Source organism: Lepidothrix coronata, unplaced genomic scaffold (genome assembly GCF_001604755.1).
Source record: "Lepidothrix coronata isolate B3197 unplaced genomic scaffold, Lepidothrix_coronata-1.0 Scaffold16, whole genome shotgun sequence".
Classification (NCBI taxonomy): Eukaryota; Metazoa; Chordata; class Aves; order Passeriformes; family Pipridae; genus Lepidothrix; species Lepidothrix coronata.
Window position 1 is genome coordinate 8,072,511 of NW_016690196.1, and position 27,341 is coordinate 8,099,851.

A 27,341-nucleotide genomic window follows, 5' to 3' on the forward strand; every position below is an offset into this window, starting at 1 on the left:
TGTTTTGGTTTTGGTTTGGTTGGTTAGTTGTGGTTTTTTGGTTGTGGGTTTGTTTTTTTTTTAATAGTAGGAACTTCAACACTGAAAGAATGGGGTATGCTGAGGTAGAGAGTCGAGAGAAGAAACCATGAGATAAATTCCATGGTAAGCTATTTCTCTTCTCCAGTCAGTAATCTAGATTAACTAACTTTAAAATTTACTATCTATTTACCTTCAAGATGAACAGCTTTACTTCTATTGCTTAGTACTTAGCCCTTCTGGAAGCTAAAAATTAGCAATTAAGAAATGAGTGAAACTCCTTTTTAAAAGAATGAAGTTTGATTCTTGCTCTGTTGAAGCTTTATTGGGGTGTCTCTCAAAACAGTAGCCTGTTTTGTACTAATGTCCAGATTTGAAAAAATAATTAGGTATGTTATACCTCAGCAGTGACCACACTAAATTTCAAGCACTCACCTACTGAGCAAGTCCTGTAACTGCTACATTACAGAATAGCACCAATGTGTATTAACTGCACTCTAAATATACAAAGAAAATTGAGCCTTCAGAAGTTTTAACTAATCTTATCACAACTGAGGACTTTTAGGCATGTGACAAGCTCCAGAAGGTCAGCAAAGTCAAAATGTCCTGTGCATATAAATCAGCAGAAGTTTAGAGAACACCTGCGTTCAGGTGCCTGCATGCTCTTAAACACCTACCCTGACATAAGTTGTTGAATTCGCCTTGGAATTCAACACATTGTGCCTCTTGTATTAGAAAAAGGATGCATTTTAGCAAGACTTAGTAGAGAACAGTGCATGTAGACAGACAACAGTTATTGCCAGTCCAGGTTTACTTATAAATTCCATTTCTATCTGTAGTAGTTCTGAAATAGCAGCCAAAGTAGAAAAGAATGAGATAACAATCAGGCCTGGGCTTATTCATAAAAACAAACTGGCTAATTTCTTTCTGGAACTTTCACTTAATCTTTTCAAACTTTATCATATTGTTTTTACAAAAGTTTTAGCTTACTTTAGCTAAAACTTTAGCTCATTATTTTGGACTTTCCTCAGCTATTAAAGGCTTTCTACTGCTTTTAAAACCTCTTTTGATCATACATATTTTATTTTGAAAGGGGAAAAATTTATCTGGAAGGATTGAATTGTAAAGGAAACATTAGGACTTTGTACACTGTAGAAAAAGAAAAATTATTTTGAATACCATACACATACATCCTTTATTAAAACAAGTTTTGCCAAACCAACATATAAGTATACTTGCCTTCTGAATCAGTGTTAACATAATCTAGAAGATTGAGGAGGTTTAAGTAAAGCTGTAAATTGCATTTTTAATAAAACATTTTGAGCAGAGGCATTCATCAAAACATTTTATTAAAAATGCATTTTTAAGAACAAAATTATGCAACACATTAATACTATTTAGCTTCAGTATTCTAAGAATGAAACCTTCAGAAAGAGACTCCATAAGCATTCTTAAAATACAATAGAAAGTTTATTAAGTTAATTCTCCACCTGACAACCTCAGGCTCACTACATGTTGGAAGGAGCAACAGGGCTGACACTCGCCATGAACAGTGTTTATACTACTGCTGCTGCAAAAAGTTGGGCTGAGGTTTTTTGTTAAATATACATTAATGCATTTTAATAAAGAACTACTACTTAACGATAAGAAACTCCTATTTTGAGCTTAGAGTCAAAAAACTATGAGCAGTGTAAAATTACTGGACAATTAATTCTCACATATTCTGCAGGTGATATCCCACCATATTGGGTCACTGAAGTGATTAAGAAACCTTCTCTGAAGGCAAGTCCACTGCAGAGAATGAATTTCTGTCTTACCAGAAGGAGAATGAATAGCCAGAGACAGCTAAGACCTCGTAATTGTTGCTAAGTGGCCAAAAGATCTGTGTTATTCACGTTATTTTCTGTCCTCAGAGGAAACAGAAATAATCATGTCAGGATTTACAAACAGTTTTGAAACAGAAGTGCACATATCAGCTCCAAATCCAAACCCTGAAACCTCACCATGCTAAAATTTATTAAATTTTTGGTGAAACTTCCATCTTAAATTGCCCCTAAAGGCAGGAAGTGCCTTCTACCCTCTAGTTGTAGGTTACTGTGGTCTATCCTATTAATATATGGTCCTACTGTTATTATTTATAATCATAAATAACCACATTCAGTAAAATAATCATTCCTTGTCTTCATGGAGTTTGATAATTTGTACAGCAACCATTCCCCATGAAATAAAAGTCAGAGAGCAGTTCAGTAATAGAGTGTGGTAAAATAAACCAATGATTTGGCAACATCTATTTGCTTATAATAATTCACAGAATGTCTGTCTTCCAGAAAACTATCAGGGCATCTTTAGAAATTTCCTGAATGTTTGTCTTTTTGTCTTATTGGAGGGTGCCTATTTTACAGAAATATATATTATCATTCAAAATCCATGAGCCTATGAAAGGTTATAGTGGTTCCAAAACTCTTACTATTAGATGCATATCTGCACTAAACAATTACACATTTTTTTGCCATCCTCAACAGTGATGATGGAAAGCAAATTAATTCAGAAGCTAAATTCCTGATCCTGCAAATAAACATGCACAGGCATTTTTTCCCTCAAATACTCAAAGAAATCAGAGAGCAAACATTATTTACTAATACGTACATAAACATATGGATAAGCATAGAGACGCAAAATCTTTCTCACTCCTGAGAACAAATAAGTGAAAAAAAATTCTAATATTAGAAGGCTATCTTAATCACCTAAAATACAAATTATTTTTCCTTTATACAACATGTATAAAGGAATGCACAATGACATGCAACACATTTTACATAACCTAAAAATGTTTTCTTCAGAGTCCACTCCTACTAATTTATTGTCAGCTTTGTTTATTCTGCCTGTAGCCTCCACAGTGAATAAAAAGAGAAAAGGAAAACTGTAATTATTATGACAATGCCTAACATGTCTATTATATTAAAATTGATAATAATAATAATAATCAATTATTCTGCATTCTTCTGAAACTTATTTATTGCCTTTTTTTTCTATGATTCAAAAGACTCCCAGTTTAATAAAAACGGATGACATTCTTATCCCAGAGATATTAAAGGCAAAACTGATTGCTCGCAGAAGCAAGACTCCCCTGTTGTTTCTCTGGCTCATCATACCACAGATGTTTTCTGGTGAAAATTCAGTGGTCTCAGACGCAGTGTTAGGAACATCCCTTACAAAAAACCCCTATCATGTAATGTAAAGTATTTGGGTGAAATTCCATTTCATATCGGCACAATTCCCACTGTGAAAAGCAACTTCTTCCCATTATTTTTTAAACAAAATTTGTAACCAACTGAACTCTATGACTCATATGCAACAAAGGATCAAAAGACAATTTTTGCACCAATAACCTCTATAGCTCTAAATCTGCTTATGTCAGGACATAGAATTAAAAGTGGTTTTGCCCCCTGTTGAAATAAGTGATTATCACTAGAAAAATAGCATAATTCTTCTTGAATGCCAAGTACACTGTTTCTTTGATGGCTTTAAACTGGTTGTTTTCCTGAAGATCAAAAGGGGACAGTATATTTTGGAAATTCCTTGTCATACAGGCTTACTACAATATTAAATGTGCTGTATCTTAGAGCCATGAGCTCTTGTATCAGGCTTTAGCTAATTAAATAAACCTGCTGAAAATCAAAAGGATGTCTTCCTGGAACTCTTTTTCTTCTGGAAAAGTTATTTTAACACTTCTGATACAAAACTAAGACATTCTCCTTCTGTTTCCAAACACTGGTCATTGCTCAAACTGATGTCACCATCTCTCTGCACATTTCAAGATTAAAGGAAATTTCTGAAATATTTAGAATTATTTCTCCCAAGAGTTATAGCTGGATGTAAATGGCATAAATAAAGAGAACTGATCGAAGTGGGGAGGTATTGCAGAAGAAAGTATTCATAATAAAATACATAATCATTTTAACACTCAGAACTTTCCCAGCTCACTCCAAGTGCTTTACTCTCTTCTTTTACTGAACAAGTAGAGACAGCTTTGCGTGAAATATACTTGTATGCAGCTTACTCTCAGAGTTTACAATAAATATCAAACATATTATAAACAGAGAGGTTTGTCCAAGCTTACATAGAATTTTAAGTAGCCAGCATAGCCCAGATTTTCAACAAAGCTTCCCAAACAGATTAGTTATCAATGAAGAGAAACAATTTCAAGAACTGTGTTGCAACAGTTACGTTGACTGAAAATGAAGAGTCAAGACGTCCAAGGTTTTATATTGGTTTCTGCTTCTAATTCACTGTCTTACTTTCACAAATCATTTCATCTGCTCCTCAATGTTGGAAAAACAAGATTTTGCACTTACAGATGGCCTTTGAACATGAAATCTCAAAGTGATCAAGGAAGATAACCCACAATAATTTATTTCACAGTTGAAGAAACTAGTTCAGAGAGATGAGATCACTTGTATAAGTTCACAAACTTAGTAAAAAATAAAGACTGAAATAAAAAACAGATGGCCTGCATTTCAGTGTAGTATCTTATTCAATGCAATGTATTGCCTCTATAATGCAGTTGAAAGCTGAGTTGTTTTATTTATAATTTGAATCCACACAGTAGTAGAGGCATGCAAACAATAGTGAACGTGAAGGAAAAATATGACAAACAACAAAAATAAGATTCCAAGCCAGCTAACAACCTCAGTCAGACAATATACTTTATCACAAGCATTCAGTAAAAAAATCAGAAACATACAAAGGCAAATGTTAATAGAAACTTGCACATTAGTCAGGAAATATTCTTACTATGAAGAAGTTCCATTTCTTTAAGAATAACAAGAGTGGTGTAAGTAGTCAACGGGCACAACTGCAAACAATAGAACTGTCTGAAGTTTCTTTGCTTAAGTAATGAAAAAGTGAACATTACAAAACCAAAGAATAGATGATTACATGAAGAATAAAATATAAAAAGATGTAACAAAACTAAAAAGGGAAATGTAAAGCTTTCACCCCCCTCAAAATTTACAGCAGCTGCCATTTATGACATAAGAAGCACAGCCTTTGCCACTTTGGAAAGATATACAACATTTGCTTACCTTTACTTATGCTTTAATTATTGCACTGAACTGCTTCTAACTCTTCATCCACTAATAGAATGTTTAATGACTGGATAAAGATTCTATATGAATCAATAGTCATATGTTGTTTCATATGTTGTCATTCTGTAGTACACAACTAAATCTATTGCTAAAAATATATATTCTGATTTCTCAATTATCTGTGAACTTTGTAGCATTTTTTCTGGCATTAACATTTCTCCTGCCATAAGTATTTACTTTTCTCTCTAAAATGTAGGATTTTGCAATATTATTTATAAGATGGCAATTCTTTCAAGATTCCTATCTGATGCATCACAGTATGATTCACTGCTACTACATTTTTCAGTGTTCCAGTTTTCCCTATTAGCAATTCTGAAATAGCTCCTCATTTGCAATAACCTTTTAAAAAAATTATTTGATACAAACCATCTTTTGACTACTGCTTTTCAAGCATCTGAAAAATATCTGTGATTTGACCCTGAGATTAAGGGTTTAGGAAGATGAAAGAAGAGGAAGGCTATGCTTATATAATTGGCAGCTATCCAGCACACTGAGGAAGGTTGCAGTCACTGTTATTGAAATATTCAGGTTAGGAACCTTAAGAGAGTAGGCAAAAAAACCCAAAAAACAAAGGAAAAAAAAATTGTGATTCCAACCCAGCTAGTTAGACTAGAAAAAGATGAATTTGCAACAGCATAAAAAATAGCACCTTACTAGTCAGATAAAATGTTCATATTTTTAATAGAATATGTTTAATATTACATCAATTCATGTCTTCTTTTTATCTGAAAATTATACCTGACAACATCTATTGTTCTTCTAATTTTCTCTTTTTTTTTTTTTTTTTTTTAATGACAGTAAACAGAGGCTTTACTAATCCTCAGGTTGCTAATAAACCCTTATAATCTGAGTGGTCATGCGATGCATTCTCTTATATCTCAACAACTTTACTGCTGCCTTGCCAGTAAAAAAATAAATGCTGTCTCCTTTTTTTTCCAGATATTACCATGGTGAAATGGACCTTAATAAACATAATGGTTCTAGTAGTTATGTGCAGTTATGATCAATGCATTTTTAACATTACTTTTACTACATAAAGAAACTATCAATTTGAAAAAAGAAATTATATAACACTGTTGCAACTATATCTGGAAAAATGGAGTTTGATAATTTGTTCAAACTTCTCAGAGGCTTTTAGGGGTGATTTTTTCCTCTACCACTTAACAAACCTCTTTACACTTTCTTTCCTAAAGTCCACATTTTGCAAAAAAGCAGATTCCAGGAAATGAAGTTACTTGTTTGGATACAACTGCCAAAGCCACTTCCTGTACGCAGTTGGCAGAAATGCTCGGGGAAAAAAAGCCTTATGACATTTTTCAATCCAACCAAGATGGGCATTCCATTCAGCCACACAAAAACTCAATTTAGCCCCAGAACTGTATGCCAGTATTATATATTTGACCGCTCAAAGTACTGCAGTCCAGTAATAATAAATTCAGTTTTACATTTGTCAGGAAAAATAGTATCAAACAGGTGCCAAACAGCAAACACATGGACTACTGCATCCATGACCTGATATTATTCCATTTTTTTTGTATTTTTCTGTTCTTCCTCTCTCCTCTCTGTGCAGCTTCACACATGAATGCACTTTAAAGAGTAACTTATGAAAAGTCTGCAGAGACACCGTTCACTGGAACATGACATAACACAGTCATTGTTACTTTTGGAAATCGACACTATTTCTGCCTCGTTCAGTGGCAGATAGAAAAGGAAATTTCAATAAGAAAGCCTCTATAACAAATGCTTGGGCTGTTATAACATAAAAGCATCAAATACTTTATACTCATCAGATGAACTGAACAGGCTGTCAATGACCGAATCATATTTTCTCAGACTTTGCTAACAGGTGTTTTACCATACCTTGTCCTGCACAATCTCTATTATGATAAAATGAAGTCTTTGACCTTAACAACACATTATTTTCAAACCAAGTGATTAAAAGTACCTATAAACAAAAAAAAGTCTGTTATTATTCTGGTTGCTTTGACTCCAGATCAACCTCTTAAAGATTAAGAAATTTGCCTAAGGGATCACAATTAGATATGCAGCAGTTTAAAACTGTACTTCTTCTTCTTACAGCTTGCCTAATATAATGAAGCTCCATTAAAGCTAAAATATGCCTTAGCTCAGGTGCCTGTCTTTGAGCTTTTGGGTCTTTTTGGGAGTAACAGCTAAATTAAGGGTGACAAGCAGTAACTTCCCAACTAGTTTCCATTTTATTGCATGTATCATTTGAAAACACATATTACTGCCTTGTCTCTTTAGACATTTTCCATCCAATAACTCTCTTGGGTTCACTTTTCATTCCCTAGTAACTTAGCTCTTGCTTCCCTCCAACCTACAGTCTCATTCCTCATCTCATTCCCAGCTTCATTAGGAATACATACTAAGCCACAAATCTCTTTGCCCTTTTCTACCCTATTTACAAAACAGAAATCCAATCCATACCTGCCCTCCTCTTTTTACCCCTTCCAAATCAATTTTCTCCTCCCACAGTCAAGCGTGTGGCACAAAGACTGTTTAATATCAATTGCTTCTACTGTCTACTCCATCTACAGTTTCCTGGCAGTCACAGTATTTTCACAAGAAAGACAAAAAATAGTATTCAGAAACACATTTGCTATTTGCAACCAGCACATGGTCTCTTAATGTATTCCATCAAACACATCAAACAGATTCCTGACATTTGAATAAAAAAAGCCCAGAAACAGAGTGTGAGAGAGAAAATAAAACACTGATACACTGATAGTCTTTTTGATTTTTTTCTTTTTTTTTTTTTTTTTGAGTCCCCCTCCAATGTTTTAGACGTTATCATGGAAATTTTCAACCCAACATTAAAATTATTTTACTCAAAAGTTCAAGATAAGATGCAATTTACCCACGCTTTCTTCCCCTAAGTACAAATTCAATGATTTAATATAAAAAACTACAGCTAACAAGTTCAGCTATAGGAATACAGAAACACATATCTCCTCTCACAGCTGGCACCCTTCAATGTATTCCTTCCTTCTAAAAATCCAGAGAAAATCAGACTTGGAACAGCGTGGAAAACAAGTACTAGAAAGCTCTGGGGCACCTCATGAGTGCCAAGAGTGAAGACATTTCCGAAACAATGGCCTGACCACAGATCTTCCCTTTTATAATTGATGCAACTTCTAGCAGGCTTTCTTAAAAAGACAGGTTCCAAAAGACTGACACTTCTAGGCCAAAGGCTTAATTTGAGAAATATTGTAGAACTGTGCCATTACAGATATGCAGAGAACATTTCTATTTAACAGACAAGCAGCTACTTTTACACCAGATTCAGTTTCAAACCAGCTTAAAGTTGTAGCTCTATACAGAGTACACTGCAGGAATCAAACCTAGGGCAACAGATGTATGGAACAGTGTAGCAAAATCCTTTACTTGGAAAAAGCGCTCTTCAGTCACAGATTAAAACATGCTTATCATGTTTATTAATTGGAGTCAAAACACTTCAAACTTGTGTTACATACTACAAGTAAACTTTCTCTTCAAGAGTGCTACTGTAAGTTCTGAGTAGTTCTTCCCATTGTTCCCATAATGTTGCATAATAACTTTGTGGATTGAAGTGGATACATTAATCTTCATTTATATCCCCATCTCAAAGAAGCATATATAAAATTTTTTAATCAAAATCAAATACGTCACATTCCAATATATAGTCCTAACTGAAATCCATTCTACAGGTAATCATAAAGTTCAGAAAATCATATCAGAGCTTGTTTTTACTTTGAAAAAGACCGTAAGTTTTATTTCCAGCTTTATTTAAATTATTATTATCCATTAAATCACTCAAAGACATACCTAAGAACAAGACATGATAGCAATCTGCAACAGTTTATGAGGGAAGTTAGGCATGGGAAAGAAATTCTTTTGACTTAACCTTGCTTCTTCAAACAGCAAGGACAAATGGATGAAAGTTTTAATTCACAAAGTATCAAAACATTACATGAATGTTTGACATGTGATTAGGTCCAACTGACACCATAGGGAAATAACAACATGCTTATATTTACTTCTTCAGAGACTAAAATACCAGTAGTTTTTTTATAAAAGCCCTGATAATAAATCCTGCTTGATCGTGCAGTGATACAATGAACCCTGTGGCTGCCTTGGACCTATTCTTCAAAGCACTTATCCTTTTTCTGATTAACTTTCTTAGCTTTACAGGCTATGTCCCCCGACTTGAGAGCCCCCACAAGAGTGGGAGATAAGATACTTCGAGCTATCCTCTTTCAGTCATCTGGATGTTTTGATTGTCAGGCCTTGATGGGGCAGAAGTTGTTGTGCCCAGAAAAAAAAGCATGTAAAAGATTTAGCTATAAATATCAAAGTACTCAACATTTTAAATATGCACATAGTACATCAGAAACCAGAAAGAGATCGGCCACATACATATACAGAATTATGATGGCAACTAAAACTGGAAGAAATATTAAATCTTGTGCTTTTGCACTTCATCTAAACACTAAGTAATAGACATCAAGAAAAAACCCAACTGAACGACAAGCTATAAACAGCAGTTTATGCTGGGGTTTTATACCTTCCTGTGAAGGTATAAAACCTTCACCTTGCATAACCAGCATTTGGTTATGCAACAGATGCAGGTATTTCCAACAGTTTTATGCCCAGGAGGTGGTGCTGCTGTCTGTTTTGGAAGTGACACAGGAACATGTCCTTACAACATTCATGCCTAGATACTATGCGGATGCAATGTTATGATTTTTTGTTTGTTTGTTTGTTTTAACTGTTTATTTCAGGAATACAAGCCTCACATGTAAATTTAGTGATTTCAGAAACAACAAGAATATCACCTGGAAAACCCCCCAAACAATTATCTAGCACAGCACAGCTTTCTCTGTGCTGGGTTTACTATAAGAAAAGGGTCAGAAATTCTTAAACAGAAGAAAAAATAGTATCAAAATGTAACACAAGCTGTTAAGGCAATTTAAACATACAGGGCTCCACTGAGATCTCCTGAAAATAGACTTACAAATTTGCAGAATACATGATAAAACTCATCAATTGATATTAACACAAAGTCACAAATATCATCTTAGGGTATGTTCTCTTACTGCCTATCCTCTGAATGCAATTAAATCCTAAACAAGCACTGGAAAATACATTTACTTTTATTCTTGGGGAAAAAAAGTGAAACAAACACTTTCAAAAGGAAAAATCTACTTTTCTTCTATATTATAAAAGGTTAGTTGCACATTGACTTTATTGTTTTAAAGACTGTGATTTTGAGAGAGAATAAAAGCTACCACTTCAAACTTTATTTTTATATCCCTTTCACTGACATTTCAGATTCATCTAGTTTTAGATGTATTTCATATGATATAGCTTGCAAGGATTTTCTTTTTAAATGATCACTGGATACTCGTAAGTGCAAAAGAAAAAAAAAAGCCTGAAAATGTTAGCTAAACATATTGTTAAAAAGTATAAACCAATGCAAAGAGAAAATGGCAGCTGAAATGCTCCAGATCTTCATTAAAAAATCCTGCATGAGTCTGCCTCTACTTTAAGGAGAGCATAAATCATATATATATATATATATATATATACTCTAAGCAATGACAAGATATCAGTCTCACTTCTAGTTAAAATTTTAGTGATACATTTTAAAGCCAAAGATTTAAGAATCTTGAACCACTTACGTATTCTCTATATTATTGAGATGTGCATATGGAGAAACTGATTCGATTTCTGTTGAGGAATAAAGAAAAGAGTGACAATATCTTCCTAAAATAGCATGTAAAATCATAGATAAATAGAATTTTTGAGGTTGGAAAATACCTCTAAGATCATCAAGTACAACTGTCAATCCAGCACCTGCACTATGGTCACCATTAAACCATGTCTTCAAATGCCATATCCACACTTTCAGGGATGGTGACTACGCCACTTCCCTGGGCAGCCTATTCCCATGCTTGACAACCCTTTCAGAGAAGAAATTTTTCCTAATTTTCTGTCTAAACCTCTGCTGGAGCAACTTGAGGCCATTTCCTCTCATCCTGTCATTTGTTGCCTTGGAGAAGAGACCAATTCGCACCTGGCTACAACCTCCTTTCAAGTAGTTGTAGGGAGTGATAAGGTCCACCCTGAGCCTCCTTTTCTCCAGGCTGAACAACCCCAGATCCCTCAGCCACTCCTCACAGGACTTGTGCTTCAAATGTACAAAATAAATATTAAACAAGTTAGTCTCTCCATTCATATTTTTGAGAAAGTTTATTGTGAGTTCCAGCATGATAAACTGATGCTCTTAAAGGCTTTTATATTTAGGTACTAGAAAGCCCAAAATGGCAGCAGAAAGCAATAGTGACATTGTAATAGGCATAATAAAAAATTGCAGAAGGTTTCAAACATGGCATCCAATATTAACAGCACCAGATTTTCATTTTACATTTTTATATTAGTTCTGCCTAGAGCTGAACTTCAGAATATTGATTCTGAGATTATCATTATTTGAAGGAATTTCAGAATTACAATAAACATTTAAAAAACTAAGATAGTAACAGTAAGCAAGTTCAGTAACATGAACATACAGCAACAGTTTAAGGGCCATGAGTTGACCAAAATGAAAAGGCTGGAGATTATTACACTCAAGACACAAAAAAATAAAAGACTGAGAATACTTATCATAGAAAATTACTGGAAACTAGTTGGATGATTAGGAAACTAGAAAAGACAGCAAAAGATGAAATTTAATTTTATTTGAATGCTGAAAATCAGGCGGAGGTTCACACTAGAAGTAGGACTATTTGTACTAATATTTGGCATGATATCATTAACAACAACAACAACAAAAACAAAAAAACCTTTCAGCAAGTGTTTTTCTCAACCATCACCAAATGACTCACCTCATTCATTATCCTGACAAAGAATATTGTCAGGAAAAATGGGAAACCAGAAAAACTATTAAGGGAAAGTAGACTAATCATAAGCATTGTGATACAGTACAAAAGTAGACAGTGCAGAACTTTGTCATGACTGGCTCGACCATTCACTGCATTGGTCAGATACAAGTGGTTTGAAGAAAACCTGGAATTATTGCTAAATGCTTACAAACGTTAAATAATCATTTCTGCTACAGGAGACTGGCCATAATTACCTACATGTAAAGGATCTTTGATGCACACATGTTTGCAAAGAACCAATTCAGCTCTTTGTATAACTGTGAAATCATTTCAACTTGCAAAATTGCCTTAAGGAAGTCTTAGACCAGCTCCTACCTGACTGTATGAATAAAAAGATCAAAGACTGTTTTCAATGTAGCTTGGTAGACAGATACAGCAGAGCATCTCAGCCACAGACTTGTAAGATCAGCCCTGCAATGAAAATCAATAAGAGCTTTTACCTGATCTAAAAGTAAAACCTACCAAACTTACTGCATGACATTGTGGAAAACCAAATATCACCTCAGCTCGAGCAGCTAGTTAATTTCCAACAATTTGTTTACTCTTTTCTTTCACATAGAAGTCAATAATGGTTTAATTTTTCTCAGATTAACCTAAATACCACATAACCTACTGCTAACATGTTATTCTTTTGAAAGTATCCTTCTGAACTTACAACAGAGGCTGAAAATGAACGAAACAAAGACACAGTTACTAAATACGTATTCCAGAGTTAAAATCGTAAGAGTTGAAAAGATGATGCATGAGAGGTAAGTGAACCATGCCATGATTTTTTCACCAAAAGCATCCAATACTTCGGAGCCAATTGCAAAAAGACATATAAATCCACCAAATTCAATGGAAAAAATTGTACAATAACAGCAGCATGAAATTGGCCTGAAACATTTGGAAGAAACTTATCTTTAAAGTTAAATGCATTGCAAATATCAGAAAAAACTAGGGATTTCTGGGATATTTCCGATATTTTCTACTTTCATTTAATATTCAAATATGTGAGATTAGTCTCTCAAGACAATATCTGGTTTTGTGACGAACAGAATGAAACAGGGCATTTTTTAGTTTAAATACACAAAAAAAAGAGAAACAGAACTCTAGACTAATCTATTATTTAGCAGAATTAGCAGTATCTGTACAGGAATATATAAAGATTAAGCTAACAGGAGGATCTTCTAGTCTTTTGATTACCGATATCCATATATAATGTGCATGTAGTGGCTCTGTTAAAAGATACTCTAGTCTCTCAGGACTGATGTTCATAACAACAACAATATGGAAGAGGTTTTACAGAGGTATTTGCCAAATCTGACAATCAATATATAAAGGAATTTGATTACCCTTCAAGTACACAGAAACATTCGGAAGTATATTTTTACCTCTAAAATATCAAGAATTGAAGAGCTTCAGTCACCAAAAAAACCCCAAAAACAACTTCAAGGAGTTAGTTTGAAGGATCCAATAGCCAAAATATGGCTAATGAAAGAGGAAGCCAAAAAGATTTGAAATAGTAGAGAACTTCCAAGGAACACTAGGTTACATTTAGCAGACTAATCTGGATCAGAGAACAGTAAACTAGCATAAAAATACTGGAAAGTTTCTCCATATAAACAGACTCAATAGGAAGGCAGTAAAAACTGCCAAAAGCATCTTTAACAAGCTTCCAAACATACGTTCCACATTAGAAGACATTCCCATCTGAGAAGTGGAAAGAAAGACATGATGGGCATGTTAGAAAAAACAGAAATATTTTGTAAAACCAAATAAATATGGAGAAAGAAAAAGCTGTTGATATAAGCAGTAAGTGTCTTTACATAACAACATTTTCAATATATAAGTAAATTTCAATGTCTCTGAGAAACTAATGAAAGTCCTGTAATGATCTGCTCCTTACTCTCATTAAATTCTTATGACTTGCAAAATCTGCCTTTGATGTTGCAAATGGGGATCAAGCTCCAAAAAGGAAAATCCAGGCTTCATCTTCTAAAAATAACCCTACGTTCATATTTAGAAACAGTTAAGATGATAAAAATTGTAACACACAGTGCTTTATCATGGAATACCAAATGCAAGGGCTCACTTAACTTTAAATCTTACGACATGTATTTATATTTCTTTGTCACAAAGAATAATCATCTCTTGTTCCTTACAAAGATGTTACAGAGTCTCAAACTTCTTAACACATTTGGTTTCTTGCTGTTCACTAATCTTAGTGAGTTCAGTTCAAAGTCCTCACTCAAGGAAAACTGACAGTGGATTCACTGTGAAGTCTGACCAAAAAAAAGACTTTGGAAGCTGTACAGATAGAAGACTAGATTTTGAGAAAAACCCAAACAAACAAAAACCCTAACCCCCAGAAGTTAGTCGAGTGTTCTATAAATTCACAGAGGTAGTCTACTTAGTGTTTACTGCAATCAGTGTACATTTAAAGACAGTAATTTTTTCTAGAAACTACTTTGAATTTTAATTTTTACTTTTTGTTCCTTCTAAAACATTAAAAAGAGGAATAAAACTGTGATCTCTTAAGGCAATGAGATATACTAAAATGTATAAAAGGACATGACAAAGTAAAAAATTTCCACAACCACATGCTACGAACATGTGTCTGAAGATAGACATTCATTCATATTTATTACAGAAATTGGAGCCTTAGCAATACACGTTTTATCTGGTAACTTGAAATATCAGAAAATAGCTTTGTTATGCTTATCAGAAGCAAAGTTCAATAAAATTATTCCAAAGCTTATGCTGACTGTTAACATTTGCTGAATTTATTTTGAAGGCTTTCTAAAATACCTAAATCTTAAGCAGTGAAGTCTGATACTTCCTGCTTCATCCGTAAACTTGGCAATAAAAAAAATAAATTATTGTAGCAAATAATCACTCTACACTATAGAAAACATTTTATGCTTAAGAAGTTAGCAAAACAACACATCTTTTTTTAAATAGTTGTTACGAAGGTTTAACAGTAGCAATGCAATATGTACGGCATCAGTAGAAGTTCAGCTGGAAAGCAAATGGAATAAAAACTTTTTCCCAGACCTGTAACAGAAAATGTAGCACATACTTTCTTTTCTGACTAAGGAGAAAGATCAACAGTAAGTCTGAACAGTGCCCTAAATGCACTAGTGAGCTCTTTTGCTGGTCAAATAGCAATAAAGTGGCTAAATGTGTTTGTTGACAAAAGATTTGTCATGGGCACAGTGCCAAGAGTCTGCCAGCAGATATCGCAAAGTACTACTGGACAAAGAAAAGACTCCAAGATACAAATAGGTTTGCTAAGCATTTAATTTTTCTAGAGGGTTGAGACCTGTCTTTTTTCTGAACTAAAAGACAGAAGAGATTCTAATGGAAAACCTCAGTCAATCTTTTCCATTAGGGAACTTTCTGTGGGTTTTCAACAATGGAAGGAAGTATTTTCCCTGAATTATTACATAAATATATAAAATAGACAAGATAAATATTTTGAGAAATCTTAATACAAGACAAAAATATTTAGCTTTCATAAATGAGCAGTTTGTGTGTTATCATCACTACTTTCATGCTATTCATAATCATCGTCTGTTTATAGAAACTATCTCTCATCTTACATTTCAAAGTCAGCTTGTCAGCCCTTCAGCAGGAATGCTCTTTTGTATAGGTATTTGCATAGTGTTGAGCAAAAAGTGATCTTAAACCATGAAGGGGGTACACAGGAGGTCAATTCTTTACCAACTTCCCAAAAAACCTCACAGCTTCTCAATGAAAGATAAAGGAAGTGGCTCAAACTGGTCAAAACATGATCCTGACAAAATCTTTTGTGAGAGCAAAATAATCCCTCTCAAGTCCATCAGCATATACAATGATTTGAAGCTCTTACTAAGATTTATTGTGTTCTTTGAGTGTCACAATAGTCACACTACTGTCTGGTAACCAGGCTGTTTATATTTCAAGAGAAAAACAAATCCAGCAGGAGGAAAAATGGTATCATACGTCTCTTACGCTGACAGAATTATGCTAAGAAGCAAGCAGCAGTGTGAGACTGATTTCAAAATAATACTTCTCTGTACAGAAGAAGTGGTATAACGCAGTAAAAGTATAATACATTAAAATGTTTATCACTCCACTGGCATGCATGATGAAGTCTGATTTGCTAGGTTCCTTCATTCTTGGAATTATCCCGAAAACTACTAATTTATAATAATTGACACCATCTCCTGAGAAAGACTATGTGTAGTTCTACATTTATGTCTCTACAAGATACAAATTATTAGTACAGCTAAAGCTGCAGTAGACACTTTATGATGAACTAAATGATTATATTAAAACTAAAATGGTTGAAGCATTTGTAAATCTCAGGTTATTATGCCAATAATTTATCTTTGCATTTTCTGGAATGTTCATCTGAAACATAAATTAAATCAATAGCCAGTTGTGTCTGTTTCAGATTTATGAAAGATATTCTGATGCAATAAATAACAGCAGCTACTGAATTTGCCATAGTGTTTTACTCACTCTCACTCATGTAGTTATGGGTTTATAATTTTGAGTGCTCTGTGATTAAAGATGGGTATTGAAAAGCAAGTTCTCCCCTTTCATGGTATAACACTTAGACTAAGATAACAAGTTCTGATCTGTTCACTCTAAGTTCTCTGTCTTATGCAATCTGTAAAACCTCTCCAGTGATGGGAGCTGACTTGCCAAAATGAGAGCAGCAGGCTGCCTTCCGCTGTTTCCAGGCACCCTACCTACTACTCCCTCCTAAAAGAAGTCTTTTGGGATCCAAGGAAAACAAATCTGACAGCATGTAAACTGGGATTATTTTTAACTGAAGAATTCAATGCTATGTAACCCAGTACCATCAGTGAAACTTAGGACATTACTAGGACACTGAACTTGCATATTCCTCTGCTACAACCATCAAGAAGAACATGCTGATACAGACCCTAATATACACTGAAAAAAGAACAATACAGAACACTACAATGATCCACATGTCCAATTTCAGTTGTGCTTAATTAGGTCTGCCACTGGTATCAAACCTCATGTTCACCAATATTTTACTAATGACATTATTTTGAATATGATATTCAAACAAGCAGTTAAAGACATACCTGTTCAGAAAAAATACCGTTTAATATTAAATCAAAGACAAGTGGAGAGACCTGCCATTGTTCAGCATGGAGAAGACTCCAGAGAGACCTCATCACGGCCTTCCAGTACTTAAAGGGGGCTTGTAAAAAGGAGGGAGAGGGACATTTTATACAGGCAGACAGTGACAAGACAAGGGGTAATGGTTTTAAATTGAAAGACAGTAGGTTTAAATGAGATGTTAGGAAGCAATTCTTTACTGTGGGGGTGGTGAAACACTGGAACAGGTTGCCCAGAGAGGTTGTGGATGCCTCATCCCTGGAAGTGTTCAAGGCCAGGTTGGATGGGGACCTGAGTAACCTGATCTAGTGAGTGGCATCCCTGCCCATGGCTGGGGGACTGGAACTAGATGATTTTTAAGGACCCTTACAACCCAAACTATTCTATGATTCTATGAAATCAGCTCTTTGCAACTTAGTATTTATTAGCAGTCAAAAATATGCTATAATAGTGCCCAAAAACCTACTTGGAAATCACAGAATATTCCGAGTTGAAAGGGACCCACAAGGACCAAGTCCAACTCCTAAGTGAATGCCCCATATGGGCATTGAGCCCACTACCTTGATGGTGTTCTAACCAACTGAGCCAATCTAATGTCAGACCAAATGTGGGGTGTTAGGCTTTACTGATCTTTCAGTTTGTACAGTCATTACCATTAAAGGCTTCTGTTTAGAATTTCAGGCATACAAGCAGTGGGGGAAAGATAAAATGTACAGGAAGGTAAATACTACCATATGTCAAACCTTTGAAGATGTATTATGTTCACTCAGTGTCTTTTCAAAGAGCATGCACATTCAGTGCAGGATGGACTTAAAAAAAAGATAAATTACAGCTGTGCCTATACAACATGTACAGTTGTAGAAGTCAATACTCATTCACCTTCAAAGTCAGCCTGCTGTGAGACAAATTTGGACCAGGAATTGTTTTACTGCTATGATGAGATAAAAATTTTCCTGTTAACCCAGATTCTTACATCAAGCTCAGCAGTGAAATAGTATGACTGCATTTCTCCTACTCAAAGCAATATCTGGAGAGGATAGACTAGAAACATCATTACACATATCTTCCGATGCAGATATGGTCCTAGATCATACAAGGAAAATGATAAAAATATGCCTCACCATAGAGAGACAGCAGTTCTCTGAGATAATACATTTTTTACCACACTGAGAAACAAACTTTGCCTGCACAGTACTGTATGAGTTCTTATAGTTCATTTACTTTTCAGAAATTTAGCAGCATAAATATTTTTGGTTTTGATGGATTCAGTAACAGGTCAATAAGTCTGGAGATTTTATAATGTAAAAGCAGCAGTAAATCTAACATGGAAGTAACAGAATGAAATTATTCTATTTTCTAACACGGAATGGTAAAGATCTGTTTCTGGGCAAACAAATGTTAAAGCTACACAACAAATCAACAGCAAAATAAATGAAAGTTTATCTAATTATTAGATAGACTTTCTAACAACTGCTTCACTAAAGTAATTTTTTTTTCCCTATGCTTTCTGCTGATTTCCTAATTTAATTGTTTTCAGGATAAGGAAATGAGATAGGAAAATGGAAAACACATTAGAGACCCTAGAAATAACATTTATTTTGAATTATATTGCATTAAATTCATCTAATGACAGCTTTGAGAGTACAGAATTAAATAAAGAAAGCTAGACTGCTAAAACAGGTAACATATCACATAAGCCTTCCTGCTATTGAAAACTGAAATCTTCATAAATGATGTAAGGTATGCAGAGAGTTTAAATGATGAAGAATAGCTTTAATATTACTCCATTATGTACGCTAATATTACACTAAAGCTTCTAGTTGGGAGTTTGACTCTGGCTCAGGCCCAAGCCCTTTCACACATCTTTAGTTAATCCTTAATGACTACAGACAAAAAGGCATACGTATACAGTTCAGATAGATTTTGAAATCAATGGATAACTTTATAATGATGAATATTATTTTCAGGTTTTCAATATATGAAAAATGAGGCTCTGTGCTTGAGTGAGAATGATGCCTCATCCAAACTTAGAATCACAGAATGGTTTAGGTCGAAAGGGACCTTGAAGATAATCTTGTTCCAACCCCACTGCCACAGGCATGGACATCTTCCACTAGAGCAGGTTCCTCAGGGCCCCATCCAACTTGGCCTCACTAATGCAGAGTGCAGGAGATAAGGTTCAACAATCCAGTCAGTTCGAGCTGACATGCTGCTTCCTATTTATGTTCAAAGTAAATTCATATGAACATACACACACAAATGTTTGCAAAAAGAGAAAGCATTGATCGAAACAGAATTTGCTACTGCTTGCAAATTGTTCTTTAAATTGTTCTCTAAAGACTAAAGAACAAATGACACTATATAAAAGATGCAATTATGTTAGTCATTTGTTGATACAACATAGCTACTTTTTGCTGACATATTTCTAAGGTAATCAAAAGCTTTATGTTATGATTATATTTAGCTAATACTACTATGACACCAATTAAATAAATTTTTCCTAGAAAACAATAAGGAGCATTATGAATAGGAAAAGTTGAAGGCAAAGGGATTTCCTCAGTAGCTGAAACAATAGCAAGTGTGACAATTGAATCTTAATTCAATTACCAAGGAATTTTAGAGGATAACTGGCAACCTTAACTAGTTTAAGAAAAGCATTCCCAATAGTACACTAGCAAAATCTAAGTTTCTACTTGTCAGCTGCCACGTCTGAAATTCAAGCTGAAGATTCTCTATTCTTTCAGTTTGAAATCCCCTCATAGAATGGGTAAAAAAGTAAACAAAAATGCAAATCATGACCATGTAATAGTTATACGTGGTAATCTAGGATGAGGTATGTTCTTTGCTAAAAAAACATAAGCACTTCTAGAACCTACTGACACCAAAAAACCTTTTTATTTGAACAATTCAACTAGAAAATAAAGACAACATGCAACTGTACATGAAAAACCTGTCTACAGTTACTGGAAGTTATTTTAAGTGGATTTAGAAATTAACAACTTGCAAGAATATTGTTACTTATTGTCATAAATAACCAGCAGAGATGATGCAAGGAAAGAAAACTGCAATGGTTAATATTTAACCCTTTTCAAATACCAACTATAAAACTGCCCTACATACTCAATCCATGCTGTTTAATATTATTTCCATTGTTTGAGCTGTTTCCACAATGATTTAACCACATACTTAAATCTGGTGGGATCACTCTTACAAATGAGGTGATCACTCTTACAAATGAGGTGAAACAGATCCCTGAAATCTTATAAAATCTGGTTCTGGGAATGGCTGCAGCTAGTTCTGAAAATTTAGTATGCAGAAGAACACATTTTCAAAAAAATTATCCGTAAATATTACTTATACTTGCATATCTTTTAAAACTCGGTCTTCTGGAAATTAATGATTTGAATATTTAATCTCATGATTCAGTATTTAAAACTTTTGGGGTTGAATACATAAGCTTCTGGAAATTTTTTAATTAATAGCCGTATTAATTGAAGTGTGCAAGACAATATTAGAAGAATTAGTTATGAGGTCTGATGAAGCCTGAGGTAAAACCTAACTCCTGAGAAGAATATTTAATACTTTTGCAATTGTCCCTCAAACTTCTTTCCCACTCTTTCACAAGCCTCCCCAGCCAGTTGACAATTTCATCATTGCAGTAGCCTGTCAAAAACCATGATGAGAAAGCTTTTCAAACCCATATAGAAATTTGAAGGTTAAAAGGAAAAACTGAAGTCAGAATATGTATCTAGTGGACACTAGAGTATTAAAATTACTTATTTTGCTATGTAAGGTGACAACCATGTTTTTCACCAGATGGTGTTCTTTCAAGACATTGTGCTTCATTCTTAGAACAAACAAGATTAATCAAGTCTGAGGCATACAAATGTGTTCAGGTCTGAGTTCACCAGGAAACAGAGCTACATCCTAGCCATTAGCAGACAGAAAAAAGAGTTTTAAGCTGCCAAGGAATGTACTAGTGTATCTTTGCACTGTTGTAGCTTTATAATAAAAGAGAAAAATAGTAATAATGGCTTGAGGCTTATGGTAATTTTCAGCTAAGGGTCTCAAATCAGTAACTTGCCTGCAAAAAAAAATTGAATGCTTCTTGGTTACAGACTTTTTCTTCATGTGATATGGATCGGTACTTTATAGTTGTGGTTTGTTTTTTTTTTTTAATCAGCACATAGGCTGCTTATCCTAGTATGGGCTTCCTTTATACTAACTCACAGAACTTTTCTCTTTTGTTTTTTTTTCTTTTTCTTTTACTTGAGCCTTCTGGCCTTATTTTACCTTAGTTCTTGTTCTTAAATACTTCTTTTATTTTTGATAATTTTTGGGTCATGATCCATTCTGGTGGTTGTTGTTGTTGTTATTATTATTATTATTATTATTATTCAAATGCAATTTTAAAGACTACAGAAAAGTTCTAATACTTCTAAAAAGAATTTATTAAGTTTCATTAAAATTACTCTCCTGTAGCACAACTTAACATCTGACACGATGGCTTTATGCATACTATGTATATGTACACAGTGAGACCTTTTTCAACATTGAACTATTTGTATATGTTTACAAATGTTACATAGCAAATTTTTCTCAAATATGTCTCTTGGTACCATGAAGAATCAAACTGTAAAAAAGCTGAACTGAAAAATACCTAATCTTCAGTCTACAAGAACTTTTAAATATAAAGGCTAGTTACAAAATGAAGATAAATATTGAAGTTTGTTACTTTGAGAATTTGAAGAAATAAAAAAAATAGAATGTGAAAAATAAAATTACTTCTATATCAGGGAGAACATACTGTCATTTTCAGAGACACAATGAAAGAGCTTGAACACTGTTATATTCTTGTAGACACAATTGGTCTCCTGAGGTTGGGTTTAAGGCACACTGGCAAGGCTGTAGGTGTAGTATTAGTAAATGTTTCTACTACCTTTTTAAGTCTGCCATTTGAAGTATTCCCTGAGCACAATAACGCAAGCATTTTAAGACATAACATTATAAGGCATTATCATTATAATAGCTATCAGCTATACATTACAAAAGACTGCAAGTGCAAGTGCTGCCAACATTATTCAACTAGTAGCAGAATGTCAGGCCACTCTGAAGGAATGCAGAGATATTTGCCCACCTAAAATTGTTCAACATTTTTAATGAATTATGCTCAAAAGGTCTTTTTTTCTGAGAATTTACTCAAAGATTCAAGGGCCTGCAACTGAATTTATACTCTGGTTTTGTAGGGCTGTCCCACAGAGTAGTCACATCAGGTTGTAAAAGCCATCAGCACTTTGAGAGAGCTTTAAATTTCAAACCCTGTATTTGTGGATACAGAATTAGCACAATATGACTGATATTGAAAATAAAGCTTTCCTGTTTTGGTTCACATTTGATTCATACGCTGTAAATCATACTGGAATAATCCAATAAATGTTCTCTTAATTAATTACACTAACCTGTTTGTCTAGAAAGAAGAGGTAGTCTGTGAACAGAAGAGCTGAAATCTTTTGCCCCTTTCAGACTAGAACAGCTAGATGGGCTCTGCCTATCTTCCAAGTTTATAGGTAGAGACTGCTCCAAGACTGTAGAACAAGCAGAGCTGGCATTAAGCTGGAAAAGAGCATCTTGCGCTTTCTTTTTTTCTTTTTTTAGCATATTTACCAGAATATCTGCACAATAAATTAAGGAAATAATTAAGAATTTATTTTTTTTAATATATATAGAGCAACAATCATCCACCTCAGTTTTTCCAAACAGCAGATTCATTTTTACTAAACATTAACAAATTCACACATTGACCACAAACTGTTGATCCCATTCAATCAACTCCTGATAAAAGCATTTACATACAAACAGGAAGGAAAAGTCTAGGATCTTATTGCCATTGTGTGACACTTCCTTTTTATTTTTAAAATTTTGTAATAAACAAGACTTCCAAACAAAAGAAAAAAAGCCTTTTAACTTACAGGTAGCCTCGCAAATGTTTAGGTTTTTCACAGTAAGAAGGTTTATTTAAATGCAGAAAAGGTCTTTAGGAAATTTCTTGCAATAACACTGTGCATTTACTGGAAGTATATTTGGTATAAACACATTTTGCCTAACAGCTCATAGAGGGCGTACAATGGAAATCCTGTGTGTGTTCAGATGAAACCACAGAAGTCCCTGTGATATGTTTTTGATATGTTATTCATTTTAATACTAATTAATCTTCTAAATGAACAGCAAAAAATCTAAGTAGTCTTTAGGGAGTATAATTAACTTGACTAGGTAGTAATAGTAAAACACTTTCCAATTCAGTTGTTATGATAGCTTCTAGTTACTGTAGGCAAGAAGGAACTCATAGTTTATTAACTAAACAGCTTCCATACTTCCCACCACTTCATCACATTAGACATGTTATTAATGTGATGATGTACAGTCACTTAGCAACTCTCTAAATCAGTCTTGTCTTCAAAGTCTTAATACTTACATTCTTCCTATATAATTCTAACATGGATTTCCACAAGTTTCCTCCTTGTACAAACAAAGTTGTGTAAATCTACTGAGCACAAGCACATTTGATAGAGATATTTTGCTTTTTTTCCCATACTAATGAAATAATTAATTTCAGGAAGAAATGTTTCTGGGAATTCAGACATAAAATTGACATAAAATTGAAGTCTTTTTGAAAGGAATGAGTCCCTGTTTTAGATAAATTTATATGAAATCGCACCTTGGAAAATGAAAATATTATCATCTGTGACAGAGCAGAATTAGAGAAGCTTTCCCAACACCTCCATTCAGACTGGTAGCACATTATACCCCAATGAAAAATGCTATTTTCATTCGACATTTAAAATTCATCAGGAATTGCTGAGCACAAAGAACACAACTGGGTTTGCTCTTTACTAGTATCTGTGAGAGAATCTCTATTATCTTTAAACTTAGCAAATCCATATTTTCTTTTCTCTGCCATACTCAAATTTTACCCACTGAGCAGCCACAAAGTTAGGGACACCGTGATGTTGCAGTTTGCCCACAGTTCTGTCAATCTGCTAAAAATAACTCCCACCCACTGCGCTACAGCACAGCTACTCATATTTCTTGTGAGGCAGTGAAATGGATGAAGCACATCTGAGCAGTTTAGTACTTTCATGTCCAAAAAGCTTTAGCTTTAAAATTTAAAGTTAAATGTAAAAAGTACAACTTTTGTATTTGTTCTAAAAGCATATAGCCCAATAGTCCCCAAAGTAGCACTTCATTTGGCTAAAAATAACACATACAGGAAATTCTATTCTTTGTAAGGTAATAAATTGGTTTTTATACTGCATGAGAGTTTTCCCCTCTAAAAAATGGTTTAATTTGCTTGAGAAGAGTGTTTTAGGTGTGACTTGACCCACACTATTTGGATATTGGGTGGACCATTCTAAAGCTAAGTGGTGCTTGGATCCAGGATTTTGATTTGGGTTACAATTGAAAGAGATGCAGGTGCAAAGCAGAAGTCCTGTTACACAAAAGTTGGGAATTGAGTATTTGCTCATTTGCTCACTGTATTTGCTTTAACACAGTGGGGGCAGCTTCCATACAGCCTATCTCACTTACACAAAACCCATTGTAAGCCAAACTATAAGCCCATCTCAAAACAAAATAATATTTTTTTCCTCACAAAGGATACTGATTTCATTGTCTCTTTGCTGCAGAAGGTCTTTAAGCTTTTCCAGTTCTTCTCCTGATTCTTTGTTAGTGTCTTCTTCTTCAGAGATGTTTTGTGAGAGCAGTTTTTTATCAGAAGTTGTGGGATGATTCATCAGTTGCTATTAGGACAAACAAAAAAAGCATACCCTTTTAACTTTACCTCCAGCTCAGTATTATTCTACTCTGAGATGGTCTAGCTATGGTATGAAAGGTAAAGCCTTTCTAGGCTCTTGGCAGAACAAAATCATGCCACCAGTTGACTGTCAACTTATATCTACTGTATCAAGTAGGGAACAAATTGTATTGGTCAATCTTCACTACCAAGCGTACAGTTTACTTTACTCTTAGACATAAATTAGACATAAATTCCAGCCTTCCCTAGTATGACAGAACTTTCAATATTAACAATATAACTAAAAATAATTATTTAAGGACAATAAATTAAGATCAGGAATGCATACATTGTTTTATTGGAAAAACTGTATCCCAAAATACAGAAAAGTATTATCTTCTATTGCTTTCCCCACTAGTTTCATAATTAACAAGCATATCTTGTTTGCTCAATGATTCAGAAGGGCTTGCAACACCTTCAGGAGAGTTAGTGTAACAGATTCAGGGATTTAGTGGTTTTAATCTACATTTTCATGTCTTTCAAAATATTTGTCCAAAATAAGGCCTCCACAGTGCTGGAAATACAGACCGGAAGATCAAGCCATATACAAATAACTAGTCTGTGTTGATTCCAATAAGTATCAGTGCTCTATTACAATTTACTGCATGCTGAGATCCTTGCTGAGGTTTCCACAAAACACTGGTGAATTTTTCCAATTAAATTTAAAATTTCTATCAGTCCTCCAAGCACTTCAAAGTTCAGGTGTGTCACCCTTCTCCAGCACCCCTCAACTGTATTGCATTTTTTTTTAACACTTTTCAACAATGAATGTCTTCAAGTTATTTTCAGAGTGCCAGTTGCACTTCCATCCATGTTTAAAAAAAAATACCTTCATATGAATGAAGCAATACTTGATCTTGCGCATGTCAGCACCAACATCCAGAGTGCTATCAGGATCGTTATCTTTGAGAAACGTTTCAATTAACTCATCCAACCTGAAAATACATAGCATTTCTTAGGAGAAGAAAAAAAATCGCAAACAAGCAGACAACTCTCTAAAGTGGTGTGTCAAATACAACCCAAAATGTACCAAGCTCTCAGATATTAGTAGGCTATTTTCCTTCAAGGTCCATGCATTTGAAACGTACTTTTGTTCTGATTACTAAAAGCTGGATTTGATACTGGAGATCCAACAACTGCATATCTGAACATACTTGCACCTGCTAGGGAATAGTTCTGGAACTAACAGCATCTAAAAAGTAATATTTTCTTTTTCTCATTTATTTTATAACCTTTTATTCTTTTGCTATCTCATAATTGACAAAACCAAAAGCCTGTCCTCTCAGAAGAATAGATTTTTAGAGGCTTTGGACAGAGGATTTGCTACTATATATGATTTATGCAAAAGAAAAGTCTACTTCCTTTTCTACTACAGTAGTCAGCAGACAGCATAGCTTTCATACATAAAATTACCTGCTCCAACCACCAAGCAAAGCAAACTATCTTTTAATGCAGGTATTTACAGATTTCTCAAAGACCTACTGCTCTTCTTCTGAATAATGAAACGCAGTAAGTATTTTATTCCCTTGCAATGTGTTCTTTACAAACAACTGACAAAATCTTCCTTAGGGAGAAACTATTTTTATTTCAGTAATTCAGTCTTCATAAGACAATCTGGCACACAGAAGCCTTTCTATTATTCAAAACCAAATTAAAACCTGGAAAGCTATATGGCCATATTATACCATGCTTCTAAGCTGGATGTCACAGCTATATTGATAGAGTCAGACTTCCTCTTGCATGCTCTCACCATCTTTCCAGGTTTTGCATTCCAGGATGCATTGCAGATCATTCTCAAGACAAAGGGAAGAGGATTTCTAATCCCGCACTAGCCCCTTAACCCACTTACTACGGTACATTTCTGGAAAACAACAAGTGCAAGTTCAAACTCCACCAACTGGTTTTAGATTTATGGCTTCCTGGTTCCTGACAGACGCCATTACAATTATTTAGAAGGCAAATGGTGGGAAACAATGACAGGCATATAGCCTGTAAAGCACAATTTTATAATTTTAAATGCTTATTTAGCTTATTATCCTCAGAAGACAAACTTAAGTTCTGAACCTGAGCCAAGGTATCTAAGGAAGCTGCAGCCAGTACCCAACTGCCTGAAAAGGGCAAGAGTTCAAAACCATCTCTGTGCCTAGTGTTTCTTTTGGATGAGTTTTGTTCAGCTCCTCAATTAATATGCAAGCCTTTTGAATATTATTTCATAGTAATTTAAGTGATTTAGCAGTTCAAGGATCGTGAAAACAACATATG

The 27,341-nt window shown here is 34.3% G+C and overlaps 1 protein-coding gene across 9 annotated transcripts in view; it reads right to left on the reverse strand.

Moving 5' to 3' along the window:
• KIF6 (kinesin family member 6) overlaps positions 1-27,341 on the reverse strand; it is a 163,770-nt gene that overhangs the window by 79,446 nt on the left and 56,983 nt on the right. For all 9 annotated transcript variants that reach the window (XR_001873445.1, XR_001873447.1, XR_001873446.1 and 6 more), the window contains 3 exons: positions 25,909-26,014; positions 24,888-25,026; positions 22,690-22,902 (listed from right to left, as the gene is read on the reverse strand). Coding sequence is in view for 5 of the 9 variants with exons in the window: in XM_017806658.1 (XP_017662147.1) it covers positions 22,690-22,902; positions 24,888-25,026; positions 25,909-26,014 (458 nt within the window). In the remaining 4 variants the exon portion in view is untranslated. The remainder of the gene's footprint in view (positions 1-22,689; positions 22,903-24,887; positions 25,027-25,908; positions 26,015-27,341) is intronic.